At 54.8% G+C, this 25,110-nt stretch overlaps 1 protein-coding gene across 3 annotated transcripts in view; it reads right to left on the bottom strand.

The window, feature by feature from the left end:
* Positions 1-25,110, bottom strand: part of LOC138748341 (proline-rich protein 12-like) — a 66,562-nt gene that overhangs the window by 29,168 nt on the left and 12,284 nt on the right. The window contains exons 1-4 of one of the 3 annotated variants that reach the window (XM_069908360.1): positions 13,009-13,116; positions 9,609-9,721; positions 8,626-8,787; positions 2,234-5,616 (exon numbers count right to left, since the gene is read on the bottom strand). In XM_069908360.1, coding sequence (XP_069764461.1) covers positions 2,234-5,616; positions 8,626-8,787; positions 9,609-9,721; positions 13,009-13,094 — 3,744 coding nt within the window. In that variant the 5' untranslated portion in view covers positions 13,095-13,116. Of the gene's footprint in view, positions 1-2,233; positions 5,617-8,625; positions 8,788-9,608; positions 9,722-12,944; positions 13,117-25,110 lie in introns of those variants that run through there. The other 2 variants (XM_069908361.1, XM_069908359.1) reach the window with 2 other exon arrangements.

The following is a 25,110-nucleotide window of genomic DNA, read 5'->3' as shown; positions in this document are numbered from 1 at the left end:
GACTGGGGTCAAAACACAGCAGAGACCTCTGTACGTCAACCAAGATGTCTGACTGAAGCTCCCCCAGCCCAAGATGGCAAACGCAGTTCGCAATAAAACACACAGCGCCCTACCCTCCACGGACTCCATCTAACACCTCCCGCTTCGAGGAAAGGCAGCCAACGCACTGAAGGGCCCATCCCACTCTCTTCCCATCGGGAAGGAGGTCAAAATCACGCACCAACAGCAAACTTCCTCTCTGCAGGCATCAGACTCCTGAATGAACCTCACCACCGGGCTCTCATGCAACATGATGCTTTGAAACTGTGCTCTTAAGTCTTCTGCTTTGAACAGCTGAAGGGACCCTAAAGTTGACCTACTAGGCAGCTCGTGGAAGAACTGTAGCAAGTATAATGAAACCTGACCTTGGCATCATGGTTAGGGTCGGCGACTGTGGGAAATTAAATCCAGCACTGTCTACAAGTTGTACATTCTCCCAGTGTCTGCGTGGATTTCCTCAAAACACTTACGGGTGGTGGGGGGGGGGTTGTCAGTCAACTGGTTGTAATTGGGCGGCACGGGCTCATGGGCTGAAAGGGCCTGTTACCGTGCTGTATGGCTACCTTTAAATTAAAAAAATCCAAAGCCCCATCTGCTTGCCCAGGACAAGCTCAAAGTATTCCATAGCTTGATCCTTGCCCCCTCTCCAGTGTTGCAGCCAAGGGATATTTCTAGAACCATAACATTACAGCACAAGAACAGGCCCTTTTTGGCCCTTCTCGTCTGTTCTGAACGATTTTTCTGCCCACTGACCTGTGCCCAGCCCATACCCCTCCTACCTGACCCAAGTTCTTCTTCAATGTTAAAATCTGAGCCCGCATTCACCACTTCAGTTGGCAGCTCGTTCCACACTCCCACCACTCTCTGTGTGGCACATCCTCCTTTTCCTCACCCCTTAACCCTTTCCCCTGTCAGCCTTAACCCATGTCCTCTGGTTTGTATCTCTCCTACCCTCAGTGGAAAAAGCTCTGTCGATCCCCCTCATAATTCAAACACTTCTATCAAATCTCCCCCAATTCTACTGTACTCCTCATATTGTTCTGCAAACGCAGTTGCCTGTGGGATCTTGTTTCCTATATTCTAACAATGACAACATTCCTCAAAAGTCCGCCACTGACGGAAGGACTTGGTAAAGGAAGGGGCTTCAGGCTTTGAATTTCAGGATTGGGTGAGGCTGAGGTGCTGAGATCAGGCAAATTAACCGCTTGCCACTGCCTCACAGCACCAGCAATGCCGGTTCAATCCTGACCTCTGGTGCTGCCTATGTGGAGTTTGCACACTCTCCTGCAACCTCGTCGGCTTGCCTCCCCACCCCTCCCCCCTCACTTCCTGCTCCGGTTTTCTCCCACATTCCGAAGGATGGCGGTGGGATCTGGAGAGATGCGGAAAGCAAAATGGCCCGCGTGCAGGAGTGGTTGAGGGTCAGCATGGAATTGGTGGGCCGAAGGGCCTTTTTCCATGCTCTCTGGAAGGTGTCCCAGGTGGTTGCAATGGAGGTCAGGAATACTACCTGACAATGGGATTAACTGAGGGATAAATGAAGCTGGACACAAAGATTTTGCAAGGATAATTCAGGGAGAGAGGTGGGGGCCTCACCCACCCTCAGAGGGCAATCGGGAACTCCAGTGTCATTCAGTCTCTCTTGATTGTCACCCACTCTCTATGTCCCTTCACCTTCTCCTTGTTTATCTTACCCCCCTCCCCCTCTTCTCCCCCATCCTCTCCCCTCCTCCTACCCTGTCCCCTCCCTTCTCCCCATCCCACCATCCCCATGTCCTCTCCACCCTGCGTCCCCTCCTATTCCCCATCCTCTCCCCTCCTCCCCCTTACCTTCTAACCCGTCCACTTCCCTTCTCCCCATGTACCCTCCTCCCCCCTTCCCCCCCTCTTCCTTTATCCTCTCTCCTCCTCCCCTTACCTTCTAACCCATCCCCTCCCTATCTCCCGTCCACTTCTCTTTACCCCAATCCCACCTTTTCCTTCTCCCTCCTCCCCATGTCCCCTCCCCCTTCTCCCCGACCGGAAATGTTTCCCTTTTCTAACTTTTATTCGTTTGAACGATCAATTTTGCTTTTCCCCTTCGCACAGGCTGCCTGCATTTTTTTTTAAATTCATGATTAAGAGGAGCTTTGACAACTTTAAACTTGTAAAATTAACCTTTTTCGATAAAGCCCACGTGCAGTAAGAGGATTACCTTGCTAGGTTTCGCTTGCTTCTCCATCTTGAAGCCCTCGTTCTCGCCCTCCGCCATCTTCTTGCCTCTGCCCCTGCCTCGGCCACGCTTCTTGGGGCCGTCCGGTGCCACGCCCTGCGGGGGCTCCAGGGGCCGGATCCGGGGCCGCCCGCGGGGCCTGGGGGGGCCTTTCTCCTTGGGCTTTGAGGCCCGCTTGGGCTTCTTCTTCCCGCCGTTGAGGCTGCCGGAGCAGAAAGCGATGTCGGTGACAGGGCTGATGTTGCCACGGGCCCGGCAGCTGGAAATCAGGTCAGGCAGCAGGTCAGGCAGCCGGCGGTTGTTCAGGCGGATGTCTGCCGGCACGTCCTCCTTCTCCTCATCCTCGAACTCATACTCCTGGGCGTAGGTCTTCTTGGGGGGCTGCGGCGGCGAGTCCCTCTTCTTCAGGAGGTGCAGGGAGGAGGTCTTCAGGAACTTCTTGCTCTTCATGCTGCAGAAGCTGGCAGTGGTAAGGGGCGACTTGAGCTCAGGGCCGCCGGGCCGGTGGCTCTGCTGGGCTGGCTCCGGCTGGATGGCAGCCTCCAGCTCGGGCTTCATGGACACCGCATCCAGGTCGAGGTGGACCCCCTGCTGCCCATCGCCAGCCTCCGAGGCACAGTAGCCAGCGAAGCCCTGGTTGGGGTGGATGATGTCAAACCCAGATTTCAGGCCATCACTCCTGTCCAGGGGCTGGCCACCGTCCTCGCCCCCGTGCTTGGCATAGTCCTCCCCGCTGCACGGTGCTGAGCAGAACATGTCCTCCATCCCCGGGAAGAAGTTTCTCTCCTCGTCTTGCAGCAAGGAGTCGGGGAAGCAGATGGAGGTGAGGGGGACAAAGCGGCCCTTGCCGCTCTGGGGGCTGGCGGAGGCATACTGGTCCTTGGCGTCCAGCTGCTGCGAGGCCGCCTGCTGCGGGGCCTCGGGCCTGCTCAGCTGCAGGGCCTCGCTGGTCTCCGGCATCAGGTGCTGCTGCCCGCCCTGGGGCAGGTGGCCCTCCAGGTGCAGCTCGGGCTCCAGGAACTCCCGCATCTCCTGCGCCTGCAGCCCCTCGGGCTGTGGCCGCTCGGCCTGCGGCAGCCGGGGTGACCGGGGCTCAGCCTGAATCTGGCGGGAGTCCAGCAGGGGCCGCACATGGCCCTGCAGGTGGACCTCCAGCATCTGGAGCTGCGGCGAGGCTGCTTCAGCCGGGTGCAACCGCTGCGGCTCCAGCAGCCGCACGTCCATGGGCGGCTGCACCTTGCGCTGCTGTAGCTGGCTCTGCGTGTGGGTCAACACCGACTGAAGCAGCTGCGATGGTTGCGCCGAGCCCTGGTGGGCCAGGGGCAACTGCATCTCTGGCGAGGCGTCCAGCATCATCTGGGCGCCAGGCTGCCCCTGCTGCAGGATGGTGTGTGGCTCCAGCTGGGAGGCGTCGGCCACCAAGCGGTGGGCCCTGTTCGATGGGTCGCCCCCTTTCTGCAGGAAGCCATGGCCCGGGCCTAGCTCCTTTCCGTGGGCGTCCAAGTGCGAGGTCTGCAGGTGGTCCACGGACTTCTTGATGTCCTGAGCCAGGCTGTCGATGCTGTTGGCTTGGTGGCTGTAGTGGACCACGGTGGTAGCCAGAGCCTCTGAGGTGGAGCGCACGTAGTCCTTGGCTCTCTCGCCTTTCTTCTTCTCCTTCAGGCCCTGCAGGGACATCTCCAGCACCTGGTTGTCCAGGCTGGAGCTGGTCCGGATCACGCTCTGGAGGTGGTAACGCTCCTCCGACTTGGACATCTCGTACACCATGCCCTTGGGAGTCCGCTCCTCACACTCCGCCAAGCTCTGCGACGAGACCCGGGGCGGGCTCTGGGAGTCCAGGAGGTGCTGGATGAGGAAGTCCTCGTCCTCCGTCCTCTCAGAGGACAGCAGGTCCGAGTCGGACTTGGCCTTCCCGTAGGATGGCCCCCTCTCCAGTGGGGGCTGGGGCGACTGGAAGCCCTGAGTGTGGGAGGTTTGGATGAAAGAAGGGGATAGGACAGAGGAGAGGTATTTCTGAGGCTGGCCCGGGGATGCCACGCTCTGGGAGCGGCTGCCGCCGGGAGACTGGAGGGGCCGGATGATCTGCGAGGGGCTGGAGTCTGGGAGGCTCTGGACGTGGCTGGCCGACGAGTAGACGATGGAGGGTCCATGCGTGGACAGGGCAGGGGAGTGCCCAGTGGCATAGCTGAGCGAGGGACTGGCGGCGGGCATGCCTTGGGAGTGGGCGGGCACGTAGCTCTGCCCCGGCGTGCTGTGGGGCTCCGAAGGGACGCTGTAGCTCTGGATGGAACCCACCGAGGCCAAGCCAGAAAGCTGGGCCGGGGAGTAGCTCTGCGTCTTGCTGGCCGTGGTCAGTTCCTGTGACTGGCTGGACGCAAAGCCCTGGGACTGGGTGACTGAGGCCATGTTCTGCCCCTGGCTGCCACTGTAGCTCTGGGACTGGGTCATGGTCAGCAGGCTTTGGGACTGGCCCGGCGAATAGGCCTGGGCTTGGCTGGAAATGACCGAGCTGGCCTTGGGAGTGGCAGACGAGTAGTGGTGGGACTGGCCAGTGGAGGAAATACTTTGGCACTTGGGGGTGCTGGTCGAGCGGGCAACCTGCCGAGAGGCAGAGTAGCTCTTAGACTTGGAGGAGGTGGAGGTGGAAGAATATCCTGGCGACTGGATGATGGGCCTGTAGCTCTGTGAGTGGTCGCCCCGGGCCTGCGAGTTCTTCTGGCTCCCTTCACTCACCGGCGACTGCTCGCCCAATGGGCTGCAGGAGAGGGTGGGGTGTCGGGGCATCTGCTGGAAGCCATGGCTGCCCCCGCAGCTCAGGTAGTGCTGCAGGGAATGATGGGAGGCAGGCAGCTGGGCCTGAGCACTAGAGGGCCTCTGGTAGTGCTTGATCACGCTGTCCTGGCGGGGGATGGCCCTCTCAATGCCTGAGGCCGGGGAGGTGGAGAAGACCGAGGTGTTGTAGAGCTGAGAGGCCTGCTCAGTCGGGCCCAGAGGCGAGGAGAGCAGGTTGAACTGCGACTGCAGGTGGCGGGAGGCCGACTCCTGGGCTGTGCGATAGGCCGAGCTCTGGGATGGCAGGCCGGTGCCCAGGACTGCGCTGCCAAGCCGGTCAAAGGTCAGCGAGGAGGGGACGCTGGACTGCGAGGACTTGATGTGGAGGAGGGGGTCGTGAGGTGACAGCAGCCCGTTGGAACTGGGGCTGAAGCTGGCGTCCTGAAGGGTCAGCGATGACGTCACCGGGAAGCTCCGGCCGCTGAACGAAGCCGGGTGCTGATAGGCTGAGAGGGCAGATGAAGATGGAAAGGTCCCGGATCCCGGAATCGCTCCGGAGATGAATAACTCAGCTGGCCCTGGGGTGTGCATGGCTGTGAAGGAAAGGAGAGAGATTAATTGAGCAGCAAGGAACCGCCCATCCACTTGGCCATCCTACCTTCTGAAACTTCACCCAACCTCTCCCTCATGTCCCCCACAAGATTCCCCTTGAATAGAAGCGGTTATGGACAAAGGTCAGCACAGTTAGCGCAACGCCATTACAGCGCCAGTGATCGGGACCAGGCTTCGAATTTGCCACTGTAAGGAGTTTGTACGCTCTTCCCCCATGTCTACGTGGGTCCCACCATTCGAAATGTACGGGGGTTGTATGTAAATTGGGTGCAATTGGGCAGGACAGGCTCGTGGGCCAAAGGGGCCTTTATGTCTAAATTTAAGAAATAAATTTAAGGTTTGCAGAGAATGGATGGCAGAGTTATCATAGGGTGGCGGCACCAGCATCCCAGATTCGAATCCCACGCTGTCTGTAAGGATTTTGTACGTTCTTCCCGTGACTGCATGGGTATACTCCGGGTGGTGGGTCAATTTGGGTATAATTGGGCAGCATGGGTTTAAGTGACCAGAATCGGCTTCTACCGCTCTGTAAATAAAATTTAAAATGATTTTTAAAAAACCTTTAATCTGCGACAGCCAATTCCACCACCCCCCCACCCCCCAAGTCGGCCATCAGCTACCTGAAATGTTCCGATTTTGGTGTGGACTCCCCAGAGACACCGAGACAGTTAGCACGGAACTGGCCCAACAGCCCATTCCATCCATGCTGACCAGTTCCGGCCATTTAAACCCGTGTCGCCCAATTTCAATAAAACCGTTATCCGGAATTCAAGCAAGCCGCGAAGAATTGCGGAAAATAAATAGGTTTAAAAAATATATGTATGGAAGTTTAAAATTTGGCACACCTCACCGATCACACAATCTCAAGTGACCAGAAAATTCACTTATCCGGCCATTTGTCAATCCCCATAGGTGCTGGATACCAGGGGCTTTACCGTACCCCCAAATTAACCGGTACGCTTTTGAAGGGTGGGAGAAAAATTGAAAACCATTCAGACACGGGGAGAGCACACAAACCTCTTACAGACAGCGTTGGATTTGAACCCAAATTGCTGGCATGGTAACAACATTACGCTAACCGTGACAACCATCTAAATCCAGTCTCTTGATTTCTGGCCATTCACCCACCTTTGCCAAAGAACGACCCAATTAACCCCACAACTTCCCTTTGCTTGGCTTTGGGGTTTAGTATAGATGGGTTGGCAGGGACATGATAGGTTGAAGGACCTGTTTCTCAGCTGCGTGTCTCCATGCCTGTGGGACATCAGTCCACTGCTCTCTCAGACAGGACCTCACTGTTTAAGGTCGGATTCCTCGCCCCCGAGCCTCGATTGCAAACCTTCTCCATTCACCAAGGTCGGTCAAGTAAAACCCCAGGTAGACCACAGGCATCCAGGCAACCCATGCCATTCCTCTCTCCGCATTTGACACACTCCCTCATCCTCCATTTCACTCAAGATCAGGGGCACTGATCCAGCAGCACACCGCCGGCTCCGCGCAGCCCCAGAGGCCATTTTGGCCCATGAGCCCGTGCCGCCCAATTACACCCAAATTACCTACAACCCCCGATACATTTTGAAGGGCGGGAGGAAACCAGAACCACTAGAGGAAACCCATGCAGACACAGGGAGAACGTGCAAACTCCTCACAGACAGCGCGGGATTTGAACCCCGGTCCCCACTGCTGGTGCTTCGGGTATCGGGTTTGAGAGAATGAGTTAAAGTATCCAGGAGAGTAGGGAGGGGAAGGTGGGTCACCCCCAAGGATTGGTGTGCCTGAGGGGGTTTAGAAGGCAATGTGACATTTCTGAGTGAGATAGAGGGAGGAGGCTCATTTCTCGGCCCGGGAGTCAATGACCTCTGATGAGCTGGTGGTCTCCACTGCCCTGTGACCCAGAGGTCTGAGGGGTGCAACCCCAGCTCTCTGTAGGGAACAGAGGAGCCGTCACTCTGAACTTATGCCCAAGTAAACTCGGCCTGCGACATCACAGGCACCTGACTTCACTCCATCGAGGATATCTACAAGAGGCAGTGTCTTAAAAAGGCAGCCTCTAACCGCAAAGACCCCCACCACCCAGGCCATGCCCTCTTCACTCTGCTACCAACAGGGAAAAGGTACAGGAGCCTAAAGATGAGCACTCAGCAACACAGGGACAGCTTCTTCCCCGCTGCCATCAGATTCCCAAATAATCAATGAACCAAATACACTCCCTTACTTTGACTTGTCATGCACTCTTAATTTATTTTTGTAAAATGGTTTAAATTTAGATTTAGACATAGCACGATAACAGACCATTTCGGCCCACAAATCTGTGCCATCCAATTTACACCCCCGGATATGTTTTTGAACGGTGGATGTAAACATAGAAACCATAGAAAATAGGTGCAGGAGTAGGCCATTTGGCTCTTCAAGCCTACACTGCCATTCAATATTCCCGCCTTCTCCCCATACCCTCTTGATCCCCTTAGCCATAACATAAGGGCCAAATCTAACCTACTCTTAAATATTGACAAGAAACTGGCCAAAACTACTTCCTGTGGCAAAGAATTCCACAGATCCACCACCCTCTGAGAGAAGAAATTTTTCCTCATCTCAGTCCTAAAAAACTTCCCCCTTATCCTTAAACTGTGACCCCTGGTTCTGGTTTTTCCCAGCATTGGAAACAACGTTCCTGCATCTAGTCTGTCTAAACCCTTAAGAATTTTAAATGTTTCTATAAGATCCCCCCTCAATCTTCTAAATTCCAGAGAATACAAGCCTAGTCTATCCAACCTTTCTTCATATGCAAGTCCCACGTAGACACAGGGAGAACGTACAAACTCCATACAGAGAGTGTGGGATTCGAACCCTGGTCCCTATCACTGGCACCATAGAGGCGTTGTGCTAACCGCGCCGCCCCCTTTATATGAATGTTTGCTCTGCAATGCTATAAATTCTGATTCTGAGTTGTAGAGCCAGGCAACACCACATCTGGTTTTGGCCAGACCTACCTGTTTGCCAGGATGGTGTTCTGAACTGAGAGAGGAGGGAGGATGCAGAGGGGCCGGGCTGCGGTGCCCGTGACTCCAGTGCTGAGATGAGGTTCATGACGGAGGCATCTGGCGTGGTGCTGCCGGCATGGTGAAGGCCAGTTTCGAACAGGCCCGAAAGCCCTAGGACAGATCAAAAGGTACACCTCAGGGTCACATTCTTTCTGCTCCCATCCAGGCGCTGGCAGCTCAAAGCTCCACCGATTATGTCCCCCGCACCTCTGGTCACGTGAGAGGCCACCGCACAGCAAGATCCCATGGCCCCAGCGGTCCCCGCTCATTGTTCTCCGGACCTTGGCAGAGAGGTCACAGGGGAACTGGGGTCCCCTCCCCCCACCTAGGTTTGTGGGGGTCACCCCTCCTTCACCAAGGTCTTGGGGTCACCCGTACCCCACTCAGGTCCGATCCACATTGATAATGGAGAAATTCCACCCCATGCCTGGTTTAACATTCCCCATCTACAACAACCAACACTGCTGCTCACTCAACACCGACCGGGAACGCTACTCAAGGCGGTTTTTTTTAAAAAAAAGGGTTATTTGGAACACATGCACAGATGGCCATCGCTGGGGAGGGAGACTGAGTAGGGGGAGAGAGCGACGGAAATCTGCACGTGATCTAACGTAGGTGGCAGGGTGATGCCACTTCCCTAGTTACCAGGCGCCATCTTGGGCAGGAATAGGGATGTCAGGTTCCGGGCAGGATCCTACCTGTACAGATTGACCCCGACTTACAATGCGAGTCCCGGAACCGAGCCCCATTGGGGTAAAAGGTGGCCTGGTGGACGGCAGCGACTCGGAGGGCACCCCCTGCCTCTGATGGCACTACATGTACATGGGCCCATGCTCCCGAGGAGCGCCCCCCTCCCCCACCCCCCAAGCCCTGTCACCAGCCTGGCAGAGTTCTGCTCGGCCCAGGAGCTGAGCCACGAAGGCAGCACCTACCTGCTGGGTGATGGTTGGTGGCATAGCCTTGCAGAGGGTGGGGTGTTGCGTAAGCCTGTCTATGAAGGATGTCCGTCTCTGGGTGCGAACTGCGAGACCCTCCGTACACCAGGCTGGGGACAAGGAAACAAGTTATAGATGCGTTCTCAAAAAATCTGCAGAGCGAATCAAAATCACGAGGCTGAAGAAAGCCAGCAGTCAAAGAGTGAACTTTATACAGCAAACGTAAAGTAAGGAGCTTGTACGTTCTCCCCGTATCTGTGTGAGTTCACCCCAGGCTCTGGTTTCCTCCCATCATTCATAACGTACTGGGGTTTGTGGGTGTAATTGAGTGTACCGTGCAGTATGTACATGTAAAATAACCAGCTTTTCAGGCTTGAGGCCTTCATCAGCGTTGGGAGGAGTGAAAAAAAAATTCCAGTCTTGGAACTCCCCGTCGATCCATTTCATTCCCAATCGATTCCACCAGCAGAAAAATGTTCATTCCGCCCCTCAATCCACAAGAGAGGATCACTGGAGTCTCCCTCTTCCTCCCTACCATCGACAGGATCGGTGTCCGAAGAGGGCACGCAAAATCGTCGAGGACCCCCTTCCACAGCATCTTTCCGCTGCTCCCGTCGGGGAAGAGATGCAGGAGGATCAGAGCCAGCACCTCCAGGCTGAGGAACAGCTGTTTCCCGCGGGCAGCGAGAATGCAGAACTGCTCATACAATCCCTCTGAGCCTCTACAATTCAATAATAATATTTATTTATTTAAGTATTTGTATCGAAGTACTGGGCACGTGTATCATTTGCATTTGTTGGCCCTGGATGTGTGTTTGCTGTGTTTTATACCAAGGACCGGAGAATGCTGTTTCGTCGGGTTGTTCTTGTACAATCAGGTGATAAATATGCATGAACTTGAACCTCTTCTCCCCTCCGCCCCCATCCCATTCCTCCACTTACTACAGTAAAACTCCTATTACCTGGAAATCAAGCAACTAAATGGGCAAAATTTTTGCAAGTTTAACATTGCTGTTTATTCACCAATCACGCAACACTTAATCTCAAGCAACCGGAAAATACACTTAGCCGGCATCTACCAATCCCCATAGGTACCGTATACCAGGATCCATTCTGCCCCTTACATCCTACAGACCCTTTCATTCCCTTCTCATAATCCTCCTCCCCAACCCACCCCACTTCTAATGTCCATGTTGGCCAGCATGGAAAAGATGGGCTGAGGGTCCTGTTCCATGCTGCCAAACTTGGGCTCTATCTATCCACCTCCCCTCTAAATAATCCCAAAGATCCAACCTCCGCATTGGAGAATTCCCCATGACCTGGCTTGATTGCTCCTGTGCCTTTGAATTGGAGCTGCTGCTGTGTTCCAGATCCCGGCCTCCCTCTAGAGATTCACCTAGGCAGTCCTGGTGGACGTGGCATCCTCTGGGTGAAACACTGAGGCCATTCCTGCTGCCTCTGATATGCACGGACACAAGAGTGTACTCATATCTCCAGAACAACAGGTGCACCAAAATTCTTCCTTGCTGCAGCCTCATTGGGACCTACAAGGCACCACCATGCCTCAACAACTTTCCACGACGTGCAGGGTGCGGGAAATCCCACTGTCCTACTGCGTCCAAGTCCAGGAACTTCCTCCTTCGGATCTGGGGCTGCAAGTCCCACAACAACCATTCCGAAACAGGTCATGTGATCGTGATCTCATTCTAGGATTGCACCACTCGGTAGCAGCCCAGGCCGGGACTGATCCACACAGGAGACTGTTCCACGCATGAACTGCCCAGGCTGGGACTGATCCACACAGGAGACTGTTCCACGTGTGAACTGCCCAGGCCGGGAATGATCCATGCAGGAGATTGTTCCACGTGTGAATTGCCCAGGCCAGGACTGATCCACACGTGAACTGCCCAGGCCGGGACTGATTCACACAGATTGTTCCACGCGTGAATTGCCCAGGCCGGGAATGATCCACGCAGGAGATTGTTCCATGCATGAATTGCCCAGTCCAGGACTGATCCACGCGTGAACTGCCCAGGCCGGGACTGATCCACGCAGGAGATTGTTCCACGCGTGAGCTGCCCACGCCGGGACTGATCCACGTAGGGACCGTTCTGCGCATGAACTGTCCACAATGAACCTGGGTGGTGACTACTGTTCTGCTTTCATTGGTTCCTTCATGACTTCCCCAGGGCCGGAAATTCAAACTTTCCCATCCCTTGCACACAGTGTCTTCCCCCACCTTTACAGCCCAGACAAGTGGAGCAGAGGTCACAGTTCACTGGGGCATGGCTGGTTGTGAGTGGCAAGGCCGGGGAGGGGGGGGGGGGGGGCAACGAACCAACCCGGAACCCCAATCCTGGTGAAGGCCAACACAGGAGGTGATTGGGGATCAGGGTTGACCCAAGCCCCTCCATCAAGAACAACACACTCTGCTGGAGGAGCTTGGCCAGATGGGAGCATCGTCAGTGGGAGAGCAAGCAAGATCAGTGTCGCGGTTTCAGGCTCCTCCCTCCAGACTGAGATGTCCAGGAAATATGGTCAGGGTGGGGGTTTAAGACAGGGGGCAAGAGGGTTAGAATGAACCACTCGGAGGTCTACAGCAAGATCCCAACCAGATGTACAGCTGGTGAGATGTCCAGGACTCCCAACACGACAGTGGGGGGTGGGGGGGCGGGGGGAGGGGTGAAAGAAAAGAGAGACATCACCTCCAGCAGGGAGTTACTCTCCCTGCCCTGGCCTGTCCTATTAGCAGAGCAAGGCAGCCAGCAACAACCTGCAGGCAGTCCACTTTCTGTCCTGGTCGTGGCCCTCGAGCATGCCAGCAGGTCCCTGCAAACCATCCCCTCCTTCTCCACCTCTCCCCGGGCCCCTCGCACTGTTGCCTGCCTCACTCTGCAGTTCCCACCCGCGGCTCGTCGAGCCCAATGGGGCTATTTTTAGCCTCCTGACGAGATGCAAGCCCACGGGAAGGTTTTATTTGTGCACTGTGTTGATAGCCCAGCTCGGCTGAGGGGATCTCGCCACCCAATCCTGCACAGGGGAGGCAGGGAGACCCAAGGGCGGATGCCAATCAATCCATCAATATAAGGTGCAGTCACATAGCTGGGACATTCCCAAAACCAGGAATCTTTAGATCAAGGGAGCAGTTGACAGGATTATTCAGCCAGGATCTGTAGAGAATTGATGGGCAGAAAGACATAGGATTGTATCAAAAAGAACATGTAGTGGAAGCTGGACATGCCCATCATCCTACCAGCGATTCTGAACCCACGAATCACAGTACACTACATTCTCACTGAGCACTCATAGGGGTCAAGAAATCTAGGGACTCACAACTGAATGCGCGTGAAATCACTCTCTCCTAAGAGACCTTGTCAGCAGAGATAACACTACGTACCTTGCTGGCGGTGGGGAGAGTCGGGACATTGGGACATTCCGTTGCCTGCCCGGAGGTCCGCACCCACTGAAATCCCTGCTCGTCATGGGCTTGAACTCTGTCCTGACTGCACAGTTTACATCGCTAGCTAATCATTACCCTACACATAAAAAGCCCCGCTTCTGGGGACAGCTGAGCCTTGCACTGAATGGGGTGGGGGGGGGAGGAAGGGGGAGAGAGGAGGGGGGGAAGGGGGAGAGAGGGAGAGGGGGAGAGGGGGAGAGGGGAAGAGGGGGAGAGGGATGCGGAGGGGGAGGGGGATGCGGAGGGGGAGGGGGATGCGGAGGGGGAGGGGGATGCGGAGGGGGAGGGGATGAGGAGGGGGAGGGGGATGCGGAGGGGAGGGGGATGCGGAGGGGGAGGGGGATGCGGAGGGGGAGGGGGATGCGGAGGGGGAGGGGGATGCGGAGGGGGAGGGGGATGCGGAGGGGGAGGGGGATGCGGAGGGGGAGGGGGATGCGGAGGGGGAGGGGGAGAGGAGGCGGCGGGGGAGAGGAAGCGGCGGGGGAGAGGAAGCGGCGGGGGAGAGGAAGCGGCGGGGGAGAGGAAGCGGAGGGGGAGAGGAAGCGGAGGGGGAGGGGGAGAGGAAGCGGAGGGGGAGAGGAAGCGGAGGGGTAGAGGAAGCGGAGGGGGAGAGGAAGCGGAGGGGGAGAGGAAGCGGAGGGGGAGAGGAAGCGGAGGGGGAGAGGAAGCGGAGGGGGAGAGGAAGCGGAGGGGGAGAGGAAGCGGAGGGGGAGAGGAAGCGGAGGGGGAGAGGAAGCGGAGGGGGAGAGGAAGCGGAGGGGGAGAGGAAGCGGAGGGGGAGAGGAAGCGGAGGGGGAGAGGAAGCGGAGGGGGAGAGGAAGCGGAGGGGGAGAGGAAGCGGAGGGGGAGAGGAAGCGGAGGGGGAGAGGAAGCGGAGGGGGAGAGGAAGCGGAGGGGGAGAGGAAGCGGAGGGGGAGAGGAAGCGGAGGGGGAGAGGAAGCGGAGGGGGAGAGGAAGCGGAGGGGGAGAGGAAGCGGAGGGGGAGAGGAAGCGGAGGGGGAGAGGAAGCGGAGGGGGAGAGGAAGCGGAGGGGGAGAGGAAGCGGAGGGGGAGAGGAAGCGGAGGGGGAGAGGAAGCGGAGGGGGAGAGGAAGCGGAGGGGGAGAGGAAGCGGAGGGGGAGAGGAAGCGGAGGGGGAGAGGAAGCGGAGGGGGAGAGGAAGCGGAGGGGGAGAGGAAGCGGAGGGGGAGAGGAAGCGGAGGGGGAGAGGAAGCGGAGGGGGAGAGGAAGCGGAGGGGGAGAGGAAGCGGAGGGGGAGAGGAAGCGGAGGGGGAGAGGAAGCGGAGGGGGAGAGGAAGCGGAGGGGGAGAGGAAGCGGAGGGGGAGAGGAAGCGGAGGGGGAGAGGAAGCGGAGGGGGAGAGGAAGCGGAGGGGGAGAGGAAGCGGAGGGGGAGAGGAAGCGGAGGGGGAGAGGAAGCGGAGGGGGAGAGGAAGCGGAGGGGGAGAGGAAGCGGAGGGGGAGAGGAAGCGGAGGGGGAGAGGAAGCGGAGGGGGAGAGGAAGCGGAGGGGGAGAGGAAGCGGAGGGGGAGAGGAAGCGGAGGGGGAGAGGAAGCGGAGGGGGAGAGGAAGCGGAGGGGGAGAGGAAGCGGAGGGGGAGGGGGAGAGGAAGCGGAGGGGGAGAGGAAGCGGAGGGGGAGAGGAAGCGGAGGAGGGGAGAGGAAGAGGAGGAGGGGAGAGGAAGAGGAGGAGGGGAGAGGAAGAGGAGGAGGGGAGAGGAAGAGGAGGAGGGGAGAGGAAGAGGAGGAGGGGAGAGGAAGAGGAGGAGGGGAGAGGAAGAGGAGGAGGGGAGAGGAAGAGGAGGAGGGGAGAGGAAGAGGAGGAGGGGAGAGGAAGAGGAGGAGGGGAGAGGAAGAGGAGGAGGGGAGAGGAAGAGGAGGAGGGGAGAGGAAGAGGAGGAGGGGAGAGGAAGAGGAGGAGGGGAGAGGAAGAGGAGGGGGAAGAGGAAGAGGAGGAGGGGAGAGGAAGAGGAGGAGGGGGAGAGGAAGCGGAGGGGGAGAGGAAGCGGAGGGGGAGAGGAAGCGGAGGGGGAGAGGAAGCGGAGGGGGAGAGGAAGCGGAGGGGGAGAGGAAGCGGAGGGGGAGAGGAAGCGGAGGGGGAGAGGAAGCGGAGGGGGAGAGGAAGCGGAGGGGGAGAGGAAAGGAGGAGGGGAGAGGAAGAGGAGGAGGGGAGAGGAGGAGGAGGAGGGGAGAGGAGGAGGGGGAGGGGAGAGGAGGAGGGGGAGGGGAGAGGAGGAGGGGGAGGGGAGAGGAGGAGGGGGAGGGGAGAGGAGGAGGGGGAGGGGAGAGGAGGAGGGGGAGGGGAGAGGAGGAGGGGGAGGGGAGAGGAGGAGGGGGAGGGGAGAGGAGGAGGGGAGAGGAAGAGGAAGAGGGGAGAGGAAGAGGTGGAGAGGAGAGGAAGAGGTGGAGAGGAGAGGAAGAGGAGTGGGGAGAGGAAGAGGAGGAGGGGGAAGAGGAAGAGGAGGAGGGGAGAGGAAGAGGAGGAGGGGGAGAGGAAGAGGAGGAGGGGAGAGGAAGAGGAGGAGGGGAGAGGAAGAGGAGGAGGGGAGAGGAAGAGGAGGAGGGGAGAGGAAGAGGAGGAGGGGGAGAGGAAGAGGAGGAGGGGGAGAGGAAGAGGAGGAGGGGGAGAGGAAGAGGATGAGGGGGAGAGGAAGAGGAGGAGGGGGAGAGGAAGAGGAGGAGGGGAAGAGGAAGAGGAGGAGGGGGAGAGGAAGAGGAGGAGGGGAAGAGGAAGAGGAGGAGGGGAAGAGGAAGAGGAGGAGGGGAGAGGAAGAGGAGGAGGGGAGAGGAAGAGGAGGAGGGGAGAGGAAGAGGAGGAGGGGAGAGGAAGAGGAGGAGGGGAGAGGAAGAGGAGGAGGGGAGAGGAAGAGGAGGAGGGGAGAGGAAGAGGAGGAGGGGAGAGGAAGAGGAGGAGGGGAGAGGAAGAGGAGGAGGGGAGAGGAAGAGGAGGAGGGGAGAGGAAGAGGAGGAGGGGAGAGGAAGAGGAGGAGGGGAGAGGAAGAGGAGGAGGGGAGAGGAAGAGGAGTGGGGAGAGGAAGAGGAGTGGGGAGAGGAAGAGGAGTGGGGAGAGGAAGAGGAGTGGGGAGAGGAAGAGGAGGGGGAAGAGGAAGAGGAGGAGGGGAAGAGGAAGAGGAGGAGGGGAGAGGAAGAGGAGGAGGGGGAGAGGAAGAGGAGGAGGGGAAGAGGAAGAGGAGGAGGGGGAGAGGAAGAGGAGGAGGGGGAGAGGAAGAGGAGGATGGGGAGAGGAAGAGGAGGAGGGGAGAGGAAGAGGAGGAGGGGAGAGGAAGAGGAGGAGGGGAGAGGAAGAGGAGGAGGGGAGAGGAAGAGGAGGAGGGGAGAGGAAGAGGAGGAGGGGAGAGGAAGAGGAGGAGGGGAGAGGAAGAGGAGGAGGGGAGAGGAAGAGGAGGAGGGGAGAGGAAGAGGAGGAGGGGAGAGGAAGAGGAGGAGGGGAGAGGAAGAGGAGGAGGGGAGAGGAAGAGGAGGAGGGGAGAGGAAGAGGAGGAGGGGAGAGGAAGAGGAGGAGGGGAGAGGAAGAGGAGTGGGGAGAGGAAGAGGAGTGGGGAGAGGAAGAGGAGTGGGGAGAGGAAGAGGAGTGGGGAGAGGAAGAGGAGTGGGGAGAGGAAGAGGAGGGGGAAGAGGAAGAGGAGGAGGGGAGAGGAAGAGGAGGAGGGGAGAGGAAGAGGAGGAGGGGGAGAGGAAGAGGAGGAGGGGGAGGAAGAGGAGGAGGGGGAGGAAGAGGAGGAGGGGAGAGGAAGAGGAGGAGGGGAGAGGAAGAGGAGGAGGGGAGAGGAAGAGGAGGAGGGGAGAGGAAGAGGAGGAGGGGAGAGGAAGAGGAGGAGGGGAGAGGAAGAGGAGGAGGGGAGAGGAAGAGGAGGAGGGGAGAGGAAGAGGAGGAGGGGAGAGGAAGAGGAGGAGGGGAGAGGAAGAGGAGGAGGGGAGAGGAAGAGGAGGAGGGGAGAGGAAGAGGAGGAGGGGAGAGGAAGAGGTGGAGAGGAGAGGAGGAGGTGGAGAGGAGAGGAAGAGGAGTGGGGAGAGGAAGGGGAGGAGGGGGAAGAGGGAGGGGAGAGGAAGAGGAGGAGGGGGAGAGGAAGAGGAGGAGGGGAGAGGAAGAGGAGGAGGGCAGAGGAAGAGGAGGAGGGGAGAGGAAGAGGAGGAGGGGAGAGGAAGAGGAGGAGGGGAGAGGAAGAGGAGGAGGGGGAGAGGAAGAGGAGGATGGGGAGAGGAAGAGGAGGAGGGGGAGAGGAAGAGGAGGAGTGGGAGAGAGGGAGGGGGAGAGGAGGAGGGGTAGAGGAGGAGGGAGGAGAGGAGAACCACTCTCCTTCGACCTATGCCCCACCACTTCTCCTCCTCTTCTTCTTCACTTCCTCCGCTACTCCTCCCACCCCTCCTCTCCCCGGCACCGCCTGATCCCACTTTGTTTTGTGGGTTCTATTTAGCAGGATGACAGTGTAAACTAGCAGTTTGGTTTGTTGCAGACGTTCAGGGAGTCACTTCAAAGCATTCCTCCGGCAACTCTCCCATGTCCATTAATGACCCGAACCAACCTCATTACCCCCAACGATTCTCCAGCCCATCACCCATTCTCTAGGGCAACCTTTTTTTTTTAAATCCCCCACACACTCACATACCACCTTAAGTAATCTTTTGCTAACCACAGAGCACCCATGTCATAGGTGCTCTGTGGTTAGTAAAGGCATCAGCACCATTCACCGCTCCGATGACTGTTCCCCTGACTTCAGTGCTCACCTCTCTGGGCACCTCAGGTGTCCTCCTTAATTTTGCCTCTGGGGAGATTGCACGGGAGATGATGCTCAGCGAAGAGGGAACAGATCCCTTGGCCTGATCCCAACCTGGGGACATTTGGTATCTCTCACCATCTGGAGATGCTCGACCATGGGATTGGGGATCACTGTTCCACCTCTATTCTAAAATCGGCGCAGAAAAGATCTTGCTGAAATATGACTTCTACAGTTAACCAGGCTGTAGCCGTTTACCAACCAAGCACATACGTTAAGTTCCGTGTAACGAGCTCCAGAAGAAATTCACATACTGTAAAAACCCCTGGTATCCGGAATTCAAGCAAAGGGCAATTTCAAGCAACTGGCAAAAACACCAAGGAAAACAAACAAATAAATAAATAGATAAATAAAAATAAACTAAAATTTAAATAACTGTTTCAAATTGTAAAAGTAAATGTTCTTTGAAGTAACAACATACACCGTTGGTGAAGATGGGAGCAATTATTCAGCTAGCGAGTGCCTTGGTCGGGCTTTGCTCATAGCAGCTGTTTGAATAAAGTTGTGTGAAGCAGCGATGGCGTCGACCAGGATGAAGAGCTGGTGAATGCCACTCCCCATTGGGGCAACTCTCTTCGAGTCTCCTTATCCCTGCTTAGTAAAGAGTCACCCCGGTCAGAGGCTTTATCTGTAAACTTGGGGGAGGTTAATTATCTATAATGTTATTGTTTGTCTTTCGGGTGGCTTCATGGAGGGGGAGGAACCTGCAGACGCAGCGATGGTTAAATGTTTTAAAAGAATGTGACTGAAAATAAAATAAAATGCTTTAAGGTTTATAAATTCATGTAAATGAAGTTGTTCAGTGCAAGTATAGTCTGGTATTTTTGTTTATTCTTAATACAGATGTATTAGTTTGAGTGAGTCTCAAGCAACCGTAAAAGGAGTTATTACGGTATTGACAAATCTTTTACCATTGTCAAATCACAGCACCCAGTCTTAGAACAAACTCCTAATGCTACACACCACGCTGTTCTTGAAAAAGGCAGCCTCTATCCTTAAGGACCACCACTACCCAGGCCACGGCCTCTTCACTCTGCTACCATCGGGAAGAGGTACAGGAGCCTGAAGACGAGCACTCAGCGGCACAGGGACAGCTCCTTCCCCTCCGCCATCAGATTCCTGAACCACAGACCCCTTCTCCTATTTTTTTTTGTGCTATTTATTTATTTTTAAATGTAATAGATATCAGTATTTGCACCTCTAAACAACGAATTTCATGACATGTTCACGACAATCAATTCTGATCCTCATTGCTCAATTTATCCCACCTCCAATCTATGACTTAAATTTTAACTTTCTCTCTTCACCTGTTAATTTTTTTAAAATTTAGACAAATAGCATGATAACAGCCCCTTCCGGCCCATGAGTCTGGGCCGCCCAATTGACCAATGAATGGTGGGAGTAAACCGGAGCACCCGGAGAAATCCTACATGGACACGGGAAGAAAGTGCACAGTCCTAGCACAGGGACGTGGCCAGGTTCTAACGTTAGGGGGAGCGAGCACATAAAAAGGGCGCCATGTCTCATACCAGATGGTGAGTCAATGATTGATCTGCGGGCTGCACTGATTCTTCGGTGGCATCGGACCAGGGGGTGGGGAGTGGTAATTGGCTTCGGACTGGGGGTGGAGGGGGTTGGGGAGAGAAAGGTGCCACTTTTCCACCCTCTGCAGCCACACCCCTGTCCTAGCAGGCAGCAACAGATTCGAACGCCGGCCACTGGATCAGTGTGATGCTAACCATGCTTCAAAGAAGTGTCTTCACTTCTCTTCCCCAGAGTAGCTGCCGAAGGCTCCCAAATTTAATTTTGGATTTCCAGCGCCCACAGCTTTTGCAATTGTGACAAGGTGTGGAGCTGCATTCTCAGAGCGGTGCAGCATGTGCTCCACACTCACACCTTGCGAAGCTCAACCAAATACCGCACGCAACCAACTGGAAAGGAAACGAGCATCGGATTTCTCGGTCAGGATTGGTATCTCACTGCCTTGATGAAGCGATTCGCATATAAATATCCTGTGCCTCGGATTGGCCTGAAGAAATTAGCCGGCACTGGCGAGGAAGCTGCTGCAGTTCCTGTCACCTTGCTCTGTTCCTCAACCGGTGATTGCCTTCGCGATTAAAGGTTTCCATGAAGGGAGGGATCAGCTGTTTCGATTCGTGCCCCAAGCTGGCCCTGTGGGGACAGCAGTGGCCCCCAGAGACAACAGATGTAGCTAAACTTTAACAGGGCCCACATGAGGGTGACGATGGCCATTGCCCTCATGACGGGCTGAGAACACTATCTCTCACTTCGTGCACACACCTTTTTAAAATTGTTATACAGTAGGTCCTCCCCACCCCCCCCATCCGCGGGGGATGTGTTCCAAGAACCCCACCGCCTGGTAGATGCCTGAAACTGTGGATAGCACCGAGCCCCATATACACTATGTTTTTTTCCTGTACGTACACACCTACGATAAAGTTTATTTTATAAATTAGACACAATAAGATATCAACAACAACTAATAATAAAATATAACAATTATAATTTTTTTTTTAAAAAGGGTCACTTGACCACAAGCCCTGCGATACCACGACAGTTGATCAGATAACCAAGATGGCTACTTAGTAACCAATGGGCAGGCACAGTGTATAGAGCTGGAAAGGGGGATGGTTCACATCAAAGGCAGGATAGCGTGAGATTTCATCATGCTACTCAGAATGGTGCACAATTTAAAGCCTCCGAATTGTTTATTTCTGGAATTTTCCATTTAATATTTTCAGACCATGGTTACTGAAGCCACGGAAAGCGAAACCACAGATAGGAGGGCGCTGTATTTTTTTTAAAATGTAGACATACGGCATGGTTACAGGCCCATGCTGCCCAATTACACCCAGATGACCTACAAACCCCCACCCCTGTCCGTCTTTGAATGGTGAGAGGAAACCTAAGCATCCCCAACCCCGGAGGAGAGAACGTACAAATTCCTTATAGACAACGCAGGATTTCGAACCGCAGTCGCTGGCGCTGTAACAGCATTGCGCATAACGCCTCGCCAAGCGTGCCTTCTCAGGAGGACCAAACACAATCCACCTGGTGCCACACGTGGGCTGAAGAACTTGGATAACGAGGCAGGTTTAAGCTGAGGGGGGGGAACGGGGGGGACAGAGTGTCTCAAAAAAAAGGTCCCGACCCCAAATGATCATCTCTCCCCCCACGGATGCTGCCCGGCCTGCTGAGTCCTTGAGCCAAAGAAGATGATCCACAAATTGGGACCTCAGAAGCAGTGGAAATCAGACAGAGCTCTCCAAACACAACCTAAATTCAGTCAGCAAAATACATTATACTGCAGTGTTTTCCTCAAGACGGATATGTCTCACACCCACTGGTACTGTTGACTGAATAGTTCACAGCAACACAGACTAATGTGACAGAAACATCCCCGTTTCACATCCCAGTGCATTTTAAAGGCTCTTAATTTCAGTAAATGATTTTTGCCTGTTATTAAAGCAACCCACAGTGCACCGTTCAACAGGGCCCAAAAGTAGGTCACGGACTCCGATACCGTCTGCCTAATTCCACGCAGGCCAGCGAGGCCATACAATTATCAGGAGCTCATCTGGCCTCAGGGACAGGATGGGAGGGAGCAAAGGGGAAAAAGAAAAATATTGGGGAAGGCTTTCAGGAGCTGGTCTGGTAGGCCCATCGGTCTGCCCCGCCATTCTATCATGACCTGATCCATTCTCCCACTCAGCCCCACTCCCCGGCCTTCTCCCCATATCCCCCTGATGAATCAAATACCTGCCAATCTTCACCTCGCTTTCACGGCTGCCTGTGGCTCCACAGACTCACGACCCTCTGGCTAAAGAAATCTTTCAGTGGTTTTAAATTGACGCCCTTTTAGGCTGAAGTTGTGCCTTCTTGTCCTAGACTCCCCTATCCTGGGAAACATCCTCACTGCATCGACTCTGTCCAGGCCTTTCAGCATTCAAAATTCCTCCACGAGGTCCCCCCTTATCCTTCTATACTCCAACGAGTGCAGTCCAAGAGACGACAATCGTTCCTCATCTGCTAACCCTTTCATTCCTGGTATCATTCTTCTATGAACCCTCTCCAATGTCAGCAGGTCTTTTCTCAAAGACAGTGCCCAAAATCTGTACATCGTACTCCATGTGAGGTCTCACCAGTGCTTAATAGAGTCTCACCATCACATCCCTGTTCTTATACCTTGACAAACAGTACAACATTTTCTTAATTGTAGGTTCCCACTGTGAGATTTTTATTGCTTTAGGTTTTACAGAATGACTACAGTCTGCTGGGGCCGATACAGGATCAAAGATGACGGGAACCAAAGCAGAGGACATTGAGTCACACGCGCACTGCACCATCCAGTGGGTCGTGGGAGAGGGGATTGTCTGCCAGTCTGCACAGCAGGTCCCAGCTTCCCGAGGGAAAAGAGCAGGTAAATGCGCCATCTGCCTTGGGTCCAAAGCACAGTATGCAGGTTCCAGGCCTCAATGGTCCCCAAACCAGGTGCCACACATGGCTCCCGATGTGGGCTGAGGCGAGGGCCCCGAGGATGGGTGCAATTGTCCAGCTCTCGCTAAACAGGGCGAGAAAAGGAGAGCTCGTCGGCTGCGTACCCCAACGCAATGCGCGATGCCCTGAACCTCTAGTCTGCAGCAGCTACGCAAGTAAACAGAAAGTATAAATTAGAGACAGAAAATAATATTCACAGTTCTAGTTAGCGTAAAAACAGAGGCATGCTACCAAGTCCAGATAGATCGATGGTCCTGTTGTAGATGAGTTGGCCTCATCAGAACAGAGAGGAGGTGGAAAATCTCATGATATGGAGCAAGAGAAGCAACCTGAGTGTCTACGTGGACAAGGTGATCCACAGCATCTGCTCGCTTTCAATTTTCTTTGATTTAAATGCCCTTTAATTCCTGACCATCGACCTGAAAGGAAAGATTTCAGCCGCACAGAGTGAGGCCCTGCAATGGTCCCAATTTGGCCAAGGCAGTGTCCAGAGCTGCCTCTGCCAACCCATCCTGGAACCTCTGAAATTTAAGGAAATTTGGCATGTCCTCAAATACTCAGATTTATTGTCAGAGTACATACGTGACATGCAACCCTGAGATTCCATTTCCTGCGGGCCAGGCAGAATTACCACTAATTGGTAGTGCAAAAAAAAACCTGATTCAATGTGCACATGTAAACATTAAAGAAAGGTAAACAAACTGTGCAATACAGAGGGAAGTTAAAAAAAAATCTAATAAGTTCAGAAATTAAGAGTCCTGAAATAAGTCCTGAGTTTGTCGTTGAGGAGTCCGACGGTGAAGGGAGAGGAGCTGTTCCTGAGTGTGAGTCTTGCAGCCCCATTACCTCTTTCCTGATGGCAGCAGCGAGAACAGAGTGTGTGCTGGGTGGTGAGGGTCCTTGATGATTGCTGCTGCTCTTCAATGGCAGCGTTCGTTGTAGATGTTCTCGATGGTGGGGAGGGTTTTGCCTGTGATTGTCCTGAGCTGTGTCCACTACCTTTTGAAGGGCTTTACGCTCAGAGGCGTTGGTGTCCCCCTACCAGACCTTGATGCAGCTGGTCAGCGCACTTTCCACCACACCTATGTAGAAATCTGCCAGGGTTTCCGACGTCAAACCAAACCTCTGCAAACTCCTGAGGAAGTAAACGTGCTGATGCGCTTTCTTCACGATGCCATTCTTATGTTGGATCCAGGAAATATCCTCCGGGATAGTGACTCCCAAGAACTTAAATTTGCTCACCCTCTCCACCTCTGATCCCCCAATTGATCACTGGATTGTATACCCTCTAAATTATAGCGAGTACAGTCCCAGATGACCCAATCTCCTCATAAGCCAATCCCCTCATCTCTGGAATCAACCTGGTGAACCTCCTCTGCACCACCTCCAAGGCCAGTATATCCTTCCTCAAGTCAGGAGGCCCAATGGATTATTTATCCAACTCCCTCCAGAAGGTTCCAAGCCAACTTGCTTGCGCTGTTCTTTCAGACAGCAGGATTCAAATTACAACCCCACAATATTTAAAATAACTTCACAACTTACACTGTAAAACGGTGGTTCTCAACCTTTTTCTTTCCACTCACGTCCCACTTTAAGTAATCCCTATACCATCAGTGCTCTGTGATTAGTAAGGGATTGCTTAAGGTGGGATGTGGGTGGAAAGAAAAAGTTTGAAAACCACTGGTTTAATCGTCCCTAATTCATTATGTGCATGGTCTCAGAACTCCAAAGGAAATGGGCCAGTGACAATTTTTCTCCAGCAAAATATTTCAGTAAAAATTGGGCCCAGAGCAGTGATTCTTAACCTTCCCACTCACATCCCGCGTTAAGCAATCTCTTACTAATCATAGAGCACCGATGGCACAAGGATTACTTAACATGGGATGTGAGTGGGAAGAAAAACGGTTGAGAACCACTGCTGTACTACAAAGTAGGAGCCATTCAGCCCATGTCGTGCCCAGCAGAGTCTCATAACCCCCCCAAGGATTCTCCCATTGCTCTTTCAACTCATTTTCTCTCTCACACACACCGTCGGAACATCAAGAGCCATCTGGCCCATTGTGCCTGTTCCTCCATTCAATACAATCATGGCCGATGTGATTGTGGACTCAGTTTACTGGTCCATTCCCCAACACCCTCAATCCCTCAAAAATCTAACTGTGTCTTAAAAAAACATTTATTGAGGCAGCCTCAACTGCTTCCTTGGGCAGAGAATTCCACAGATTCACACCTCACTGACAGAAGTAGCTCCTCCTCAACTTTGTCTTAACTCTACCCACCCCACCCCTCCTCAAATCTTGAGGCTGGGTCCCCACGTTTCCAAGTGGAAACAACCTCTCTCCCTTTCGTTATGGGACATGAAATTGTCCCCTCATTCTTCCAAACTCCAATGAGTACAGCCCACAGCCATGCAGACACAGGGTCCATTGACCACCCACTTTTGCCACCAACAGCTTTAACTTACGATGGGGTTACAAAACAGCAAACCCAGCACGTCGAAAAAGAACACTGTACCTACCACTTTTCACAATTTCGAATACCTTTATTCCACACTGGAAAAAAAAAACCGTTAACGTTCACAGCTGAAAGCACACTAGACATGAAGAAGGTTTGAAGTGTGCTGTACGATTCTTTCGTGTGATGCCTAGCATCGCAAGAGAATAGTGCACCGCATCCATGGGAACAGATCGGACTTTGAAATTGAAAGTATGGATTTGAACCATTGTAAC

The sequence above is a fragment of the Narcine bancroftii genome, chromosome 13 (genome assembly GCF_036971445.1).
Source record: "Narcine bancroftii isolate sNarBan1 chromosome 13, sNarBan1.hap1, whole genome shotgun sequence".
NCBI lineage: Eukaryota > Metazoa > Chordata > Chondrichthyes > Torpediniformes > Narcinidae > Narcine > Narcine bancroftii.
Note: the sequence above shows the minus strand (reverse complement) of the source record. Positions and strands in the feature narration are given on the sequence as shown.